The sequence below is a fragment of the Terrapene carolina genome, unplaced genomic scaffold, assembly GCF_002925995.2.
Source record: "Terrapene carolina triunguis isolate 2854851 unplaced genomic scaffold, T_m_triunguis-2.0 Scaffold641, whole genome shotgun sequence".
Lineage (NCBI taxonomy): Eukaryota > Metazoa > Chordata > Testudines > Emydidae > Terrapene > Terrapene triunguis.
In genome coordinates, this window is record NW_020664992.1 from 1,475,490 (window position 1) to 1,491,486 (window position 15,997).

The following is a 15,997-nucleotide window of genomic DNA, read 5'->3' on the forward strand; positions in this document are numbered from 1 at the left end:
GCCGGGTCCCCCAGGGCCAGGCCTGGTCTGTAGGGCTAGGGGTCAGGCTGGGTCCCCCAGGGCCAGGCCTGGTGTGTACCGTGAAGAGTTAGGCTAGAAGCCTCATGGCCAGAGACAAGCCCATCGAATATCAGGGATTAGGGGTTCGGGAGAGCCCAGCTCCAGTCCAAGACCTGCTTGTCCTTCCTCCTCCTATACTAAGCATCTCCAGAGGGCCCGGGGCTAGCGGGTGGGTAACACAGACGGCCTTAACCAGAGTCCAAAATTTCCCCCGAGGGTCAGGATTCATGGTCTCATCTCTAGCTGCTCTCACTGGCTGAAGGAATGAGGTGATAGCCGCGCCGGGGGATCCTCCTTCACCATGTGCAGATGTTCAAAGGCAGACGCGGTGGCTGGGTTTTCTTACCTACGCATTCCACCAGCGTGATCTGCCGAGCCACAGTTCTTTGAACAAGAAAGGGCAGCCCGGAGCCGCTGCCCGTCGTGCAGTCCTCGTTCAGCAGGTCCTGAGGGACAGATCACTGGAAGTCAGCGACCGAGCTTGCAGCAAGGTAACCCCTCAAGCAACATTAAATCCCCATCTCTTCGGTTACCATGGCAATCAGGAGCGGGGAGCTGGGAGGTAGGTGGGGTGCACAAGGGTGGTGAAGCTGCCATCTGGGGCTAGAGATGGGGCACATGGGCACAGGGATAGGGGGCAGATGGAGTGAATGCATGGATTTTGGGTGGGGATTGGTGCATCACCGTAGGTTGGTTGGGGGCAAAGGGCATGGAGAAGGGGTGAGTGATCATAGGAAGGGGGTGGAGATGGGGCACATGATGGTCGGGTTGTGGCATGAAGATCGTTCTGGGTGGAGACAGAGTAAAAGCTGCAAGGAGGGGTGTGGAGAGGTACCAATGACCTGTGGGGCAGAGACGGCTGCGTGGCACCTAGAGGTGAAGTGGAGAAAGAAGTCTGGAGACCATAAAATCCATGCCATCCATATACCTTTCCTATTCAATGTTATCAGTGGTGCAAGTAGAAATCATTTCTTGCCGGTACTGCACTCATGGGAGGGACACAAGGGGGGGGCACGTGACCCTCCATGTGACTCCTCCCTGCCCTGCCCCCAGCCCGGGACCCGCATGCTCTCCCCGTCCCCTCCGACACCCCCCTTTGTACATACAAACATCAACATGCTTAACTACTCACTTTCCCCCCAAATATGTCGTATTCAGTCTGTTTTTATATGGAATATGGGAGATGGGTAAGGAGCCATTTCAGCCTATGTATGACTTATTAAAAACAAATTTTAAGTATAACTGTATCCTAAACTGCTTTATGGTATTGTCAAACATTGCATTTCACTGGGGGACTCAACTTCCTTTATAGGAACAGAACAGATTCCTGAAATGCTTACCAGCCCACAAAAGTGGTCCATAGTCATGCAAATAGTCCCATTGTTTTCAATGGGATTGATCAAATGATTAAGGGTTTACAGGATTAGGTTCCAAGTTCGTAAATTGTTCTGGATGAAACTGACAATGCCCGAGCTGTCAGATCAGAAGGAGCTTCATTCGAATAAAGGTGGGCAGATGTGTGATAACTCTTAGCTCTGTTGCTAAGATGAGGAACATCTTGGCAGATTCCTGAAGCAGCTGGTTTAAGGCCGTCAGTGTCCGGCATTATAATCTTCACTTATAATTCTTTCACCCACAAAGCTGGAAAATGAGGCATTTGTTTTCTTTGTTTTGCTGCTCCAGTTCCAGTTAACAAAATGCATGTTAGACTAGTTTGGCTGCAAAGAAGAATTCTATGTTCACTAGGGACAACACCTGATTCCTGTCAGGCTGCAGAACTGGGCTGACATCAGAATCCAAACATCCTCTGGTCAGTGCAAGCAGAGGCATTCCTCTAATGATTTGGACTTGATGTGATGCAGTATGGATGTCATGAATAATTCAGACCAATGGGGAGAAAGAGAATCAAAAACGTTTAAACACCTGTCCCCCCCACCCTTCCCCTCTTGAGGACTCCTGACCAAGGCAACAGCACAATACATATGCTAACAAACTTAAATAAAGCCTTGGTTTAAGTTTGTTAGCATATGTATTGTGCTGTTAAAGCCATTTAAAGAATGAATGTTCTCCCTAGCCGCATTCTGCTCCTTTAAGGAGCAGAGCGCGCCCCCCCCCCTCCCTGGAGGAGTGGGCTAGCCCCAAGGCTTCCCAGTACCCCGTACTGCTAAAAATCTCTTGCCGGTACTGCATGCTGGAGGGTACGGCTCTACTTGCACTCCTGAATGTTAAATCCTCTTAGTTAGGGAGAGAGCCCTTGACTGTGACACAGCGATGGGCTCCGGCCGCAAAGTTTGGGTTTGGATCCAACCTCTCCAGAACTCTGGGGGCTTTGCAGGGTGGGAGCCTGTCTGTGGCCATCGCCATTTCTGGTCCCTAGCGGGCAGGCTGTTCAAGGCCCACTCACCTCTAAGGTGCTGTCTCCGACCATGGAGGCTTTCAGCATGTTGTCTGGGTCCCCCAAGTCATCATGTCTGATGAGAAGCCGCTTCCTGCGGTGCTGAGCCAGCTTCCAGCAGGAGAGCGTGATGAGCACGAGGAGGGCCAGCAGGGGGACGAGGATCATCAGGAGAAGGTTCGTCAGAGAGGCAGGCTCTTCGGGCTGCTCCTGGCCTGAGGGGAAGAAAAGGACCAGCTGTGGTGGAGTCCACGGGCAAACGCGGTCTGCGTGGAGTCAGAGCAGGGGTCAGGTCTGGATGGAACAGGCACTGGGGTCTGCAGCTTGGTTTCTGTGCTCCTGTGCCGGGACCTTTCTCTTTCTCATATTCTAGAGCCATGCAGGGCCCTGGTGTAAGTCAGAGCAGCCTCTGGGCTGCTAGGAGCCGCCCTCTCCATGGGTGTGAAAGGGTCAGGCTTGACAAAGCCCTGGCTGGGATGATTTAGTTGGGGTTGGTCCTGCTTTGAGCAGGGGGTTGGACTAGATACCTCCTGAGGTCCCTTCCCACCCTGAGATTCTGTGATTCTCCCCAGCAGCCCTGAGCAATTCAGGGGCAGCAGGCAGAGAGCTGGAGAGCTGACAGCAAATGTCACCCCAGTGAGCATAGGTGCAGCAGCCCAGGGCCTGGCTCGGGGCTGGGAGGCACCTGAGCTGAGGGGGCAAGGCCAGAGGGGAAATTCCTGTCTCCCCAAAGGCTGTCGGAGGGTTCCCCAAGGCAGGGGGTGGGAGCCTGGGACAAACTACCAGAGAGGGGAGCCCCCTGCAGCCAGCCACACCGGGGACCGAGGACACAGCTGGGCTGTACCTTTCAGGAGGACACTAGTGTTCTCATTGCACATGTTGGAGCTGCAGCAGGTTATGGCGTATTCTTCCATGGGCTTCGTCTGGCAGTGCTCCAGGATATTATCACTCAGGCAGCCCTTGCGCTGGGTGGCCTTCCCGTTGTCCTGGGTTTTGCTCACAAAACACACCTTCCCCCAGCAGGTGGCATGGTCACAGGGCTGCACGTGGTCGTCACAGGCGCACATCAGGTTCTCTGCAGGACACAAACGAGACAGCACTGTTCACGGACGGAGCCGAGCCGGGGCAGCCCCACAGGGCTCTCCCCACATTCCAGCTGGGGTACGTTACGTCCGCCACCCCCCGAATGTCACGGGAGGGCTCTGACTGGGCTGGGAGACGGGTCATTAATAAATACTGGGGGACACAAGCCAGCTTCTTGTAACAGCAAGTCTCACGTAGCTGAGGGTTGGCTAGTCGAGCCCGGGGCATGCGGGCCAGATTTTCAAAGAAGCCAGCGCACTGGGGGCAGGTTGAGTGCTGGGCACTTCTTAAGTCTGACCCCAGTTCTAGGTGCTGATCACCAGAAAATCTGCCCCTGAGATCTTCTGAAAATCCAGGCTCAGACTGGCAGATAAATAGCTAAATCAATAGCTAGATAAATGTGCTGGATAGATGAGAAAGCATTTGGGGATGGGATCAAACCAGGCTATTTGTCTCTGGGGCTTGAACTTCGGGAAGGTCGGTGTTTTTTGATCCAGCTGTGTTTGTTCATCCCATCGCAATTTCACATGTGGCTTTGGACTCTGAGCCCCACTCAGGGGCATTTGGATCTGGACTTTAGTCTTGGTCCTGTCTCTAAACCTGGGCCCTAAAGTTGTGCCTGGAACCCACACCCCAGAATCTAGCCTGGGGCCAAACAGCATCATCAAGGCGTTCCCCAAGGCGGGGGCAAAGTCGAGACCCGAACCTGACCTTGGCCGTTTTGGGGGGTTTGGCCCATCAGAGTCCGGCTGGAGCTGCAAGCTCTGACCCCGAGCACGGTTTCAGGTTTGCAGCCCCAGAGCCTGGGTACGCTGTGGTTGGGATTTGGCCTGTTTCACAGCCTGGGCTCATCTCTAATGCAAACCCGCCAGTGTCTCTCTGCACAGAGCTCTCCCACGGTGCTGGCCCTAACAACAGGGCCTCAAATAGTGCCCCTTGCTTCAGCACGGGGTAGCTGTGAACAGGGTGAAGAAGATAACCCCGGGCTGGGGCTGACCAGTGACAGAGACAGAGATGAGCAGACTGGGGTAACTGGAGGGGGTGAGGACACTGTGAGATGTCCAGTTAATAGCCCAAGAAGACAGCGTCTCCCAGGGCTAAGAGAAGCCCACCCCAGGGAAAAGCCCTAGGTATTTAAGAATACTCCCTGCATCCCATCTCTCAGTTTCATGTCTCCAGCCCTTTCCATCCAATGAGCTCAAAGCACATTATGAACCACAGTGAACTAACACGGGAGGGAGATCAGCGACACGTGAGGAGAAACAACTCGCCCAAGGTCACATGGCCAGTCATGGGTACAGCTGGAATAGAACCCAGGAATCCCAACTCCCAGCTCCTTCCTCTGGCAGACACACAGGGGCGCGAATAAATTGCCTGGGATGGTGACTTATTTTGAGAGGCGAGTATATAAATAAATCTCCAAATCGCCCGCCATTAATTTCAGTTTCCTGCACGCTACAGAAAGAAACAGCCGTGCTCTGGGAACACTGCACTGTTCCTAGTCACTCTGGTTATTCTGCTACATACCAGCTGGAACGCTCCTTGGAACAGTCAGAACGACCAGGAGAAAGCTCCCAATGGCTCCTTGCAGCATTTTCTCTGGAGAAAACAGAATTAATTAATAGTGCAGTCTCACAATTCGGCAGCCTCTTTCACCTGGCGGATCTGAAAGCACTTTGCAAATGCAAACGATATTATTATCGTGCAACTTCATTATATATAGGGGGTCACTTCATGCATCCCTGAAATGCAGCCACGTCTGGGCTGGAACGGGTCAGCTGCTTCACAGTCGCTCGGCAAAGCTACACAATGGCTTTGGAGAGGAAATAAAGGATTCTGTAGTCAACTGAAATTGCCAGGGTGGGGGGGCAGGATGTAGGTAGGTAGGACGGAATTATCCAGAGTGGAGCTTGGCCAGGATATCACAGTTACCACCTCTTCCTGAGAGCGATTACACGAGATCTTTACGACACATAACTGCATGAAAACCCATTCCAGCTAAACTCAGCCTCCAGAAGAGCAGTCTGCATTGGTAATGTGTGCAGATAAACACAGTGCAAACTCTGCACTGATTGACAGCAGTCCACTTGTATACGGAAGGGTAGCTTTAAATGGTTTGTGAACCTGCTAGTGGCGCTTACTGTGTTTGGGGCTGGAGAAGCCACCAGAAACCAGCCAGGGCAGCAGGGTGGTTGTAGCTAGGTCTGGCATGTGTGTAGTAAGCATGGTTCCTTACTTGTGACCCAGCTGTGTCCCTGCGGTGCCTTCATGTTCTGTTGTCATGTGACGAGCAATAGACACATCAGCCTCTTTTCATTGTAGCAACTTGTGTGGCGGCACTTCCTCTCATCCCAGGAAAAGCTACGCCAAAGCATTTTACAGGCTGCGCAGCCTCACCACCACTGAAATGCAGCCATCTCTGGCGTGGAGCACAGCACCCAACTTGCACCAGCAAAGCGTCAGTTTTAAAACGGGGAGCCAAGAAGCTCCACACGCTCTGATCACTAACGAAGCAGGGGCAGTGTAGGCGGCCGGAACTAACGGGGGACCTAGGAAGTTCAAAGGGGGAGCCAGGTAGTAACAGACGTGATGGGATGCAGCAGGGCCAAAGCGGGGCAGAGCAGCTAGTGGGATTGAACTAGGTCTAAGCAATAGATGGTGCAGGATCAAAGAGCAGTGGCTCGGAGAGGCCTGAGGAAGAGGGGCTCATCTTCCCCTCCCCCACACCTCTCTTCTATGCATCAAAGTCAGAGCTTCTAAGGCCAGAAGGGACCCCCAGACCACCTAGGCTGACCTCCTGCATATCGGCCAGGAAACCCCGCCCAGTTACCTCGGTACTGAGGCCAGTAATCTGTACTAGACTAAAGGAGACCACAGGCAGAGAAATACGGGGCTGGTGGCTATGGCAGGGAACTGATTCGGTGCGACGTACAGCTCCGTGGGCCCAGCTGCGCATTACAGAGACTGGCGGACAGGGTCCTCCAGCGGGCTTTGGTATCAGGCTTATCAGCGATACAAATACACTCAAAGCAGGCAGCCAAAAGTTTCCCAGCTGCTCCTATGGAGAGGAAGGGTTTTTTGTTTTTTAAATTCTTCCTTGTAAAAAGGAAATTCTTGCCAAACTAAACATGATGAAGACTTGACCTCACCACTGTCCCCAAGCCTCCCAGCCCCCTTCCTCCCCGCCGTGCAGCCGTCTCCTTCGCTTCTGGATCCCTTTCTAAATGGACGAGCCCCTGGGTTCTCCACCCACCTCCGTCTGTGATTTCTACGTAAACAGGCTGATGGCTCCGTTTCCTGCAATTCAGGGAGCCCTGCCCATTGCCCGCCACTGAAGCCAGAACAGGAATCAAGATTGTTTAGATTCTGGCCTTGATGGGAAAGGGGAGTCACGCAAATACACACAGCTCCAAGCCGCACAAACAGATATCTGGCCCAGACAGCCGCTCTGTGGCTCCAGCCATAGGGCAGCCTTGCAGGGACCTTTCCTCCCCGAAATAACTCACTTTGTTGTTGCTCCCAGAGGGGAAACAGAGACTCAGCTCCAGGGGAACATGGGGCTGGGAGCGGGAGCCGCCTCCGGCCCAGGGAATCTGCAGCTTTTGTGGATAATGTACCAGCAGGCAAACATCCCTTTCAAGGGTGAGCAAAGGGGCTGGATGTATCTGCAGGCTGAACCCATGTTGGGCAATGGGGCTCTCTGAGGCCCGTCCCCCAAACACTGGCACAGAGAGGGCAACGTTCCTGGGGGGAGGGATAGGTGCTCCCCAGCAGCTGCGCCCTGAACCAGGGACAGTCACATGGGCTGCACCCCACTCTCACCTGCCCCACAGCCCGGTCCCAGTGCAGACACCAGGGCACGGATCCAGCCCTGGTGTACGCAAAGAACACTCCTGGTTAAATCAAAGTGCTAGCTCACTCCAGGGGGGCACCTGGCCCTTCACCTCACAGTCTGGGTCCCGCCCGGCTGCAGGCAGGATCCTGGAATAGGAATTGCCACCTCCATGGTGCCCAGGTTTGAACGGCTGCTGTCCTGGCCGGGCCTGGGCCTCCAGACTGGAGACAAAGGAAGCTCTCGGGAAACAGGCTTTGGGCCTAGAGGCACCTCTAAAGAGCTAGGCCCAGTTCTGTTTAGCGCCCACGATCCATTTCCTTTCTCTCCTGCCCCTCTTCCCGATCTCATAGACTCGAAGGCCAGAAGGGACCATCTAGTCTGAGCTCCTTCACATCGCAGGCCACAGAATCATGCCCACTCACTCCTGCAACCTCCGGCTGCGTTAGCCAAGTCCTGAAATCATGACTTAAAGACTCCAGATTACAGCGAATGCACCACTTACTCTAGTTCAAACCCCCAAGTGCCCCGTGCTACAGAGGAAGGTATAAAACCCCCCAGGGTCTCTGCCAATCTGATCTGGGGGAAATTCCCTCCCAACCCGGCCATCAGTTAGACCCTAGTAGGGTGACCAGATGTCCCGATTTTATAGGTTTCAGAGTAGCAGCCATGTTAGTCTGTATCCACAAAAAGAACAGGAGTACTTGTGGCACCTTAGAGACTAACCAATTTATTAGAGCATAAGCTTTCGTGGGCTACAACCCACTTCTTCGGATGCATATAGAGTGAAACATATATTGAGGAGATATATATATACACACATACAGAGAGCATGAACAGGTGGGAGTTGTCTTACCAACCCTGAGAGGCCAATTAAGTAAGAGAAAAAAAAACTTCTGAAGTGATAATCAAGATAGCTCAGTACAGACATTTTATAGGGACAGTCCCGATTTTTTTGGTCTTTTTCTTTTATAGGTTCCTATTACCCCCCACCCCCTGTCCCGATTTTTCACACTTGCTGTCTGACCACCCTAGACCCTGGGCATGTGGGCAAGAGCCAGACCCCTGGGAAAGAATTCTCGGTAGAACTCAGCGCCCGTCCCATCTAGAGTCCCATCTCCACCTGCTGGAGGCATTTGCTATTGGCAGATGTGGATGAGCCATACGCTATGGATCTCCTCCCTTCCTTCCTTTTCGTCCCTACTTTTTCTTCCTCCCTTCTCTCCTCTCCCGTGTTCTCTCTGAACCCTTCCCTCCTTTCCCCATCTCTATCCTCCCCTGTGTCCTCTCTCCCTCACACGCTAACACAGATAGCTCACGGGTTCTTTAAGCCCCACAACTTGGATGTTGTAACATTGCTCCAGAGACCCAAACCATCTCTGTCACAAGTAGCCCCGTGACCGCAGCCTGAGCTCTCTGGTTCTCATCAGTAACAGAAACACGGTGGGAGGGTCCTGAGAACTGCTGAGAACTCACTTTATTCTGCTGCTCTCCAAGCAGCTGCTTCTAGAAGGAAGCTTCTGCTCCAGAAACTGAGATTTAATTTCCTGCACCCTCTGCACCAGTGACTCACCATTCACATGTTCTCTGCAGCTCTCTCACCTCATTAGGTCTCGGCACCACAGCCTCAGCGTCTCTGTGCCGGCTGGTACCAACTATGGCCCTCAACTCAGAACCAAGTGCAGAGCTTGGGACAGGTAGCCTGGCTGTAGACGTCTGTGTCACCGACCCCAACGGTTCCAGAATCAGGCCCCACCATCTGACGAGATTGGCTTAGGAATTGTACGATTTTCAAAGCTACTCTCGTTGAGGCTCGTTACCTTCTGGTTTGTGAGCCCTTAGGGGGGCACTTGAGACACATTTCCAGGCTTTTCTCTGCAATCATGAGGGCTAGAAACTTACTTTTTTCATTTGAATTGAGAGTTGAGACTCTCCCGCCACCCCCCGCATCAGTCTCCTCTCAGAGCAGGGGCTCGAAGGGAAGTCCTGGCCCCCAGGAAAGTCACTAGGGTTTTTGTCATTGTGTTCAATGGAGCCAGGATTTCACCCCAAATATGACAAGACTGGTGAAAAAAGTGGCAAGACCCAATTCTTAGAGCTGAGCGGAACTTCCTCTCGGGATTGTTTCTAGAATCACCCCCCTGGAGCCAAGCACAAAACCCCAATGAACCGAAATGCTCTACTTTCACCACGCAGTCTGTCCTGCAAGCATGGGGAACCGAATGGAAGCGCCTGGAGCAATATCCCCATCCCAAGCCGACTGAAGGGCAAAAGGGTCCAACAGACGGCAGCATCAGTGGTGGGAAATCAATTCGAAGTTTCAAGTCCTTTCAGTTTTAATAGCCTTGAGCGTTAGTAACACAGGGAAGAAGAATTTTTAAAAATTGTTGTTCTACTGGAAGGGTTGATGGCTATCAATGATCACAGACCTGGTTAAAACTGAAGGATGTGCTGACCACCTTTCATTCATGCTAAATAGAAGAAGTGAAGCCCCTTTTAAGAAACGATAGCTGGACACAATAGAAGCCACCGCCCAAGTCACTAGGCTGCGTGGCAAGGCCTAATCAAGAAGGAACCCAGGGAGAATAAGTGGGGTTTCTCTATGACAGATTGCAAAAGTAGGGGCTAACGCAGTGGGTCTCAAACTTTTTTACTGGTGACCCCTTTCACATCACAAGCCCCTGAGTGCGACCCCCCCAATAAATTAAACACACTTTTAAATATATTTAACACCATTATAAATGCTGGTGGCAAGCAGGGTTTGGGGTGGAGGTTGACAGCTCATGACCTGGTGACCCCCTGAGGGGTCCTGACCCCCAGTATGAGAACCCCTGGGCTAAAGGATTTTTTGACATATGAGAGAAGCAGAGAGCCCAGAAAACCAGCAGACAGCATGAGAAACAGTCGTGAGACTAGCCCAGAGGAGCAGAGAGACAGAACTCCTTGGGGCACAGGACTGGCTGGAGAAGCTGGCTTGGAAATTTTAAGGAAACTTCCTGCTCTTTTTTTCCTTCTGTGTTCTGGGAAATAGGACCGTGTGTTCATTCACTATGAATAAACGGGATTATACCAGAGAAATACCTGCCTTGTGTCACGGAGTGTGGGGGGACACAAGGCCCTGCACCCCCAGCTTCCTGCGATTCACCATGACTCTCAGCCAGCCCGTAAAGCAGAAGGTTTATTTAGACGACAGGAACACAGTCCAAGACAGGTCTTGCAGGCACAGACAACAGGATCCCCCCTGGTTAGGTCCATCTTGGGGTCCCAGGGCCCCACAGCCCCCTTGGGAGGTCAGAGCCCTGTCTGCCTCCCAGCTATTCACCAGCCAGCTCCTGAAACTTTCCCTCCAGCGACCCCTCCCACAGCCTTTGTGCAGTTTCCCCGGGCAAAGGTGTCACCTGGCCTCTAACCCCTTCCTGGGTTCTCATGTTACATGCTCAGGTATCTTCCCTCAAGGCCAGTCTCCCATCCCCCGATGCAGACCGTCCTAGCCAACCTCCCCACTCAGCATTCAAAGACCACATTAAGAACAGTCCCAGTTCGTCACACCTGGTATCATCAATTTCTTCTCTAATGGAAACCACTAGGCAAGGCTCCACATACTGACAAACTGCTCAGGGCACAAGAGGCAAGGCAACCTTATCTGGTCTGTGACTCTTTGAACCACAAATAAATAAATAGAGGGACCAGATTCTCAGCTTCTGTAAATCGGAATAGCTTCAGTGAAATAAACAGAGCTATATCAGCTTACACCAGCCGAGAACCTGTGTGAGGATAATCAGAGTTAAAGCAACTTTAATTCCACCTCTTCCACGCCTGTGCTATTGATATGATTTATAATGCAAGAGCATGCCAAGCATTTACGATGTTCTGCTACGGTGTCCTATATAACCACATAAGAAAGCAGGCCAATGTAATGACCTGTCAAAGATGCTTCTATTAAGAACATGGGTGGAGAACGCAAAGTTACAATTTCTTTGAAAATGGAAGTGCACTCGGAGCTGCAGTTCCCCACGGGCCACTTTGACTCAGAGCATACAAGAAAGCAGGGCTTTGAATGCTTGCAGATGTGCCGCTGTTTCTCCTTGGCGCCACACCCTTCTCTCGCATGCAACGTGCCAGCCCAGGATCCCACTGCAGCTGTAAGGCCAACCCTGCTTTCTGCTCAGCACAGAGCCGGTTTTTATAAAATCTAGAGTGCGTTTAGTGCTGGTGAAAGGCACCAGAGAGAACCCTGAGATCCTCTCTGCACATGACCAGTGACCATGCTTGTAGGCTCCACCCATAAGCCCTAATGGGGCCTTGGCAGGACCATCTGAGCATGCCAGGGTTCAGTCTTTGTGGCCCATTCAGGCCTTGGTCCATGTGCTGGGGCTGCCAGCGAGCGCCTTTCATGATGGCGGTTTCTGTGCTGTGGACACGTGTCCGGAAGGAACTAGATCGAGTCCCACCAAACTCCTGATGCACAACCCGCCCAAGCAGTAACTCCGCTCTGTTCCCATCGAGCTGGGCTGGATTCAAACCAGCTCCCTGGGCTCGAGATATTCATGCCTGGCGCCTCCTGCAGAAATCCACGCCAGTGCAAAGCAGGTCTCCAAAGCTCAGAGACAGCCCCTTGCACTTGTGTAACTGACCGTCCAGGGCGGCCATGAATTGTCCCCAGAGAGCACTGCCGCACTGCGATGAAAAACCCACCGCGCTGAATCTCAAACCCGGCTGAGCTGGCTCGGGCTGTGTAGATGCTCCACCCTTGCAGGGTCTCAGAGCCTGGGCTCCAGCCCAAGCCTGGAAAGCTACATTGCAATTTGATAGCCTGGAGCCCCGAGTCAGCTGACCCGGCCAGCCCCGGCTGTGCCGCAGGCCTTTGATCTCAGTGTAGACACAGAGCAAGACCAATGTCTTCCCAGGGGGCCACGGAGTTTGAAAGCTTCAATTCTTGAGACTGTGATCTTGGGCCTGATTTTCAGAGGTGCAGAGCACCCATAATTCCAAATGAAGTGACTGGGAGCAGCAGGTGCCCAGAGGATACTTTTGAATCAGAATCAGACCCCAGAGGATACTTTTGAAGATTGAAACCTAAACCCTCTCCTCTTTCCAACACCCTGCCCTAGGTACCAGGTCCCTTCATGCTGTTTGGTTCACACTGGAGAACAGTTTAACTAGCGGACATGAAACCAAACCAGGAAAGAGAATCATCAACAAAATTATCACCATGGTTCGCACAGTCACACGCTCGCATGGGAGATATCTAGGGGTCGTGCCCAGAAAACTGCGCGCAGAAAAGCCTTTTTTGGTTTTTGAGTGCCAGGATGCATCTCATGACCTGGTTCCTTATTTTTGTTCCCTGAGAACCAGCAGCTGTACAGACTCCCCCCTCCCGTCCCAGGGCACATGAGCACACGGCCGGCAGCCAGCGTTATGCCTGCCCGGGGAGGCAGCAGATTTAGGCAGTTTCCAGGACACTGCCGCTCTAGGCTGATTGTCAGAGGTGCTGAAGTTCCCCTTGAGGTCAAAGGCAGCTCACTCCTCTACAAACCAGGCCATGCATTGCTAGATCGAAAGCCCACTGAACTCAGTGGGAGTTTTTCCGTTTACTTCAATGGGCTTTGAACCTAAATTGGGAGAACTACGGAGATTCCCCTCCTCTCCTGGCCCATCAGTACAGAATTGGCCAGGTGCATACGGCAGTGACATCTTCTGCCACCGAAGCTTTCAGGAGCTGGCCAGTGGTCTGATCCAGGGAACATGCTGTATTCCTAGGGCTGGAGAAAATGTAGAGCCAGAGATCAGATTTGCTTGGCTCGGGGGTCTCCTTCAGGCCCATTTCGGAGCCGAACTGAGCCTCGGAGCCTTGCAAAGGTTGCTCCGGGGACATTGGCATGCCTGGCACAACGTGCCCAGAGCCAGCAGATGCCTCGAGCAGCCGTATTGCACAGCACGGGCTCTGTGCTGCCCTGCGCTCGAGGCAGTTGCTACATTAAAAATCAGAGAAACAGGTTTTGTTATTTAAAAAAAAAATCAGCCCAGACGCCCCCTCTCCACCCACGTGTTTATTTTTTCTCAAATTCTGTGTGTTAGAGAAACAGGAGGGCAAGGTTGATTTTCTGTTTGTTTGTGCCGAGAACAGCAAGGGGTTTTTTATTTCTAGCCTGGAAGCTTTTTAGAAACAGTAACAAACAAATCCTGCCAAGCATCTCTGACCCGTGTGTGTGTGTGTGTGTGTGTGTGTGTGTGTGTGAGAGAGAGAGAGAGAGAGAGAGAGAACTGAACACCCCATTCCAGTCCCGAATATCCTACTGAGCTACAGGATAGCGCCCATTCCTTCCGCACCCCAACACTGATTTGCTTGCTCCGCTGGTGCTGCTCATTGACCTAAGGCCGAACTTTTCCCGAGCAGTTGAGTAATTCTGTGGGGCGTAGGAGCAGTTCACGGTGTTCCATCCCACGCTGAATTTCATTTGCCACCATATTGCCCTGAACTTGGTTAGGTCCCTCTGACGTTCCACAGTCTTGGTTAACCTAAATCATTTTGTGTTATCTCCAAATTCTGCTTCCTCCCTGCTCCTCTTCTTTTCCAGATCATGAATTAATATCAGCCCTAGCACAGCTCCTGCTGTTAACTTTCAGTGGTGATGAAATTGACCATTTCTTCATAATCCCTTTTCCATCTCTTACCTAGTTGCTGACCCAAGATAGCCCTTTGCCTCTGATCTCTGGACTACTTAGCGCCTTCAGCAACCTCTTATGAGGAACTTTGTAAAAGGCCTTTTTGAAAGTCTAAATGAATTGTGTCAACTTGTTCTCCTTTATCTGCTCTTTTATAGAAAATGGTAGAGAATTTGAATAGATTGGTGAACGCGGTTTTCCTTTTCAGAAGCTGTGCTACTTTGACCTTATCATATCATTCATTTCTAAGTGCTTTGTAATTCCATCATTTCAACTAATTTACCAGTCTCTAGTCTGCAATTTACTACATTTCCCCAACGCCTTTTAGAAATAGCTGCAAAACATTTGCTACTCTCCAATCCTCCAGCACTAGATCCATTGCATATCATATAATTATAGTTTACATATTGTTTCATCTTCTGAAAGGGGACACAAGGCCAGATTCTGACTTCAATTACCCTTGTGCAAATCCAGAGTCATCCCACTAACTGCAATTGAGGTAAACCCAGATTCTAATCTCAGTTGCACAAGCAAACATCAGGAGCAAATTCTGCCGGCTTCCGAGCGGTTACTCCAGATTTACATTCAAGCAATGGAGTGGTTCTCAGCGGCACGTAGTGCACAGAGGGGGATCAGAGCCTTAGAGGGGAGGGACATCCCTTGCTGTGAAAGGGGGACCCAAAGAACAGTCTGCTCCAATGTGTCACAGAGGGGGCAAATCAGGAACAGACCAGAGGGGGTGAGGAGTTACAAATATGGGGGAGCTCCAGTGAGATCAGCACTAGGCCACTAGCTGAGGAGCAGGTCCATGACGAGATCGTTGGTAGCGCGCTTTCTGCTTTGGGCAGCAGCCTAAGAAACATCCCGACACCCAGAGGGAGCAGTTCATTCCAACTCACCTACGGCTCTTTCCCTCTCATTGACAGCACCGGCCCAGAGGAGAGGCTGCTTGTGGGCGGGCGGGTTCTGCCGCACCTCTGGAGGCGGAACGGAACCTGCCCGACCCAGGTCTGGGCGTCCGGTATCCGGCTCTCTGTCTGCTGCTAGCAGGGCTGTGGTGACCCTTTCCCAGGGCCAGAGGCGATTCTCCTTGGGTTGCAGTGTCTGGATCCCAGCCTTCGACGGACACTTTTCCAGCTCACCCCAGGCAGCTCCCCACTGCGCTGCAAGCTCCAGCCTGAAGCAGATTCATGGGTCAGCCTCCGTCCTCCCCACCCCACGCCTGTCCCTGCTGGGGAGAGGAGTGTGTGTGTCTAGTTCCCTCCCCAGTCCTGGGGGCTCGTTCCTCTCTCCCTGTTCCCCAAACGCAGCAGTTTGGCAAGATCTCCGCGCTCTGGATGTGGGAGAAGTCAAAAAATGTTTCTTATTACTGCCTCTTCCTGCCTGGCTTTTCTCCACCACTCCCAGCTAATAAAGCATTTCCTATTGCTGAGCATACAGCCACAGCCTAGCTCCCTTCCTCCTGCACACACCGGGCCCCTGCTCCATCCCGATTGTTCTCCCTCCCGCCCAGTCCCTGTCCGAACACTCCCCCACGCCAGGGTGTGCGGGTGGGCAGCGTTCCCGGCTCTTCCTCAGGCTCCCACCAAATCCCTGTCTGCACCAAGTCTCCGCACAGAGCAGCCAGGGGCCTGCGGGTTTGGCAGCCATCAAACTGCCTCAGTTTACTGGGCTGGAGTAGGAGCAGGCGAGAGACATTCCGGGAGCGATGCTGGGAGCTCTGGTGGGGCCAGTGTAGGGGCGACCAGCGTGTGGGGCTGGGAAGCAATTGAGGAACTGGTTAGTACCGACTAATTGGGAAGGCGCCTCGCTCCTTTCAGTCTGTGCTGACCCCAGGGCGGCGCTGGGCTGCAGGGAGTGATGCAAGTGACTCAGAAGGGGGCGCTCTGCCCTCACCATCAGTGCTGACCCCAATGATCCCTAGGGGGCGCTGTGCTACACAAAGGTGCTCGGGTGCTCTC

The 15,997-nt window shown here is 52.6% G+C and overlaps 1 protein-coding gene across 1 annotated transcript in view; it reads right to left on the reverse strand.

Annotated features, from left to right (window-relative positions):
- The window catches only part of ACVRL1 (activin A receptor like type 1), a 26,410-nt gene extending 10,902 nt beyond the window's left edge, over positions 1 to 15,508 (reverse strand). Inside the window, exons 1-5 of the mRNA XM_026659589.1 lie at positions 14,936 to 15,508; positions 5,066 to 5,137; positions 3,300 to 3,530; positions 2,465 to 2,670; positions 407 to 506 (exon numbers count right to left, since the gene is read on the reverse strand). Coding sequence (XP_026515374.1) covers positions 407 to 506; positions 2,465 to 2,670; positions 3,300 to 3,530; positions 5,066 to 5,132 — 604 coding nt within the window. The 5' untranslated portion in view covers positions 5,133 to 5,137; positions 14,936 to 15,508. The remainder of the gene's footprint in view (positions 1 to 406; positions 507 to 2,464; positions 2,671 to 3,299; positions 3,531 to 5,065; positions 5,138 to 14,935) is intronic.
- Between the last annotated feature and the right edge of the window lie 489 nt (positions 15,509 to 15,997).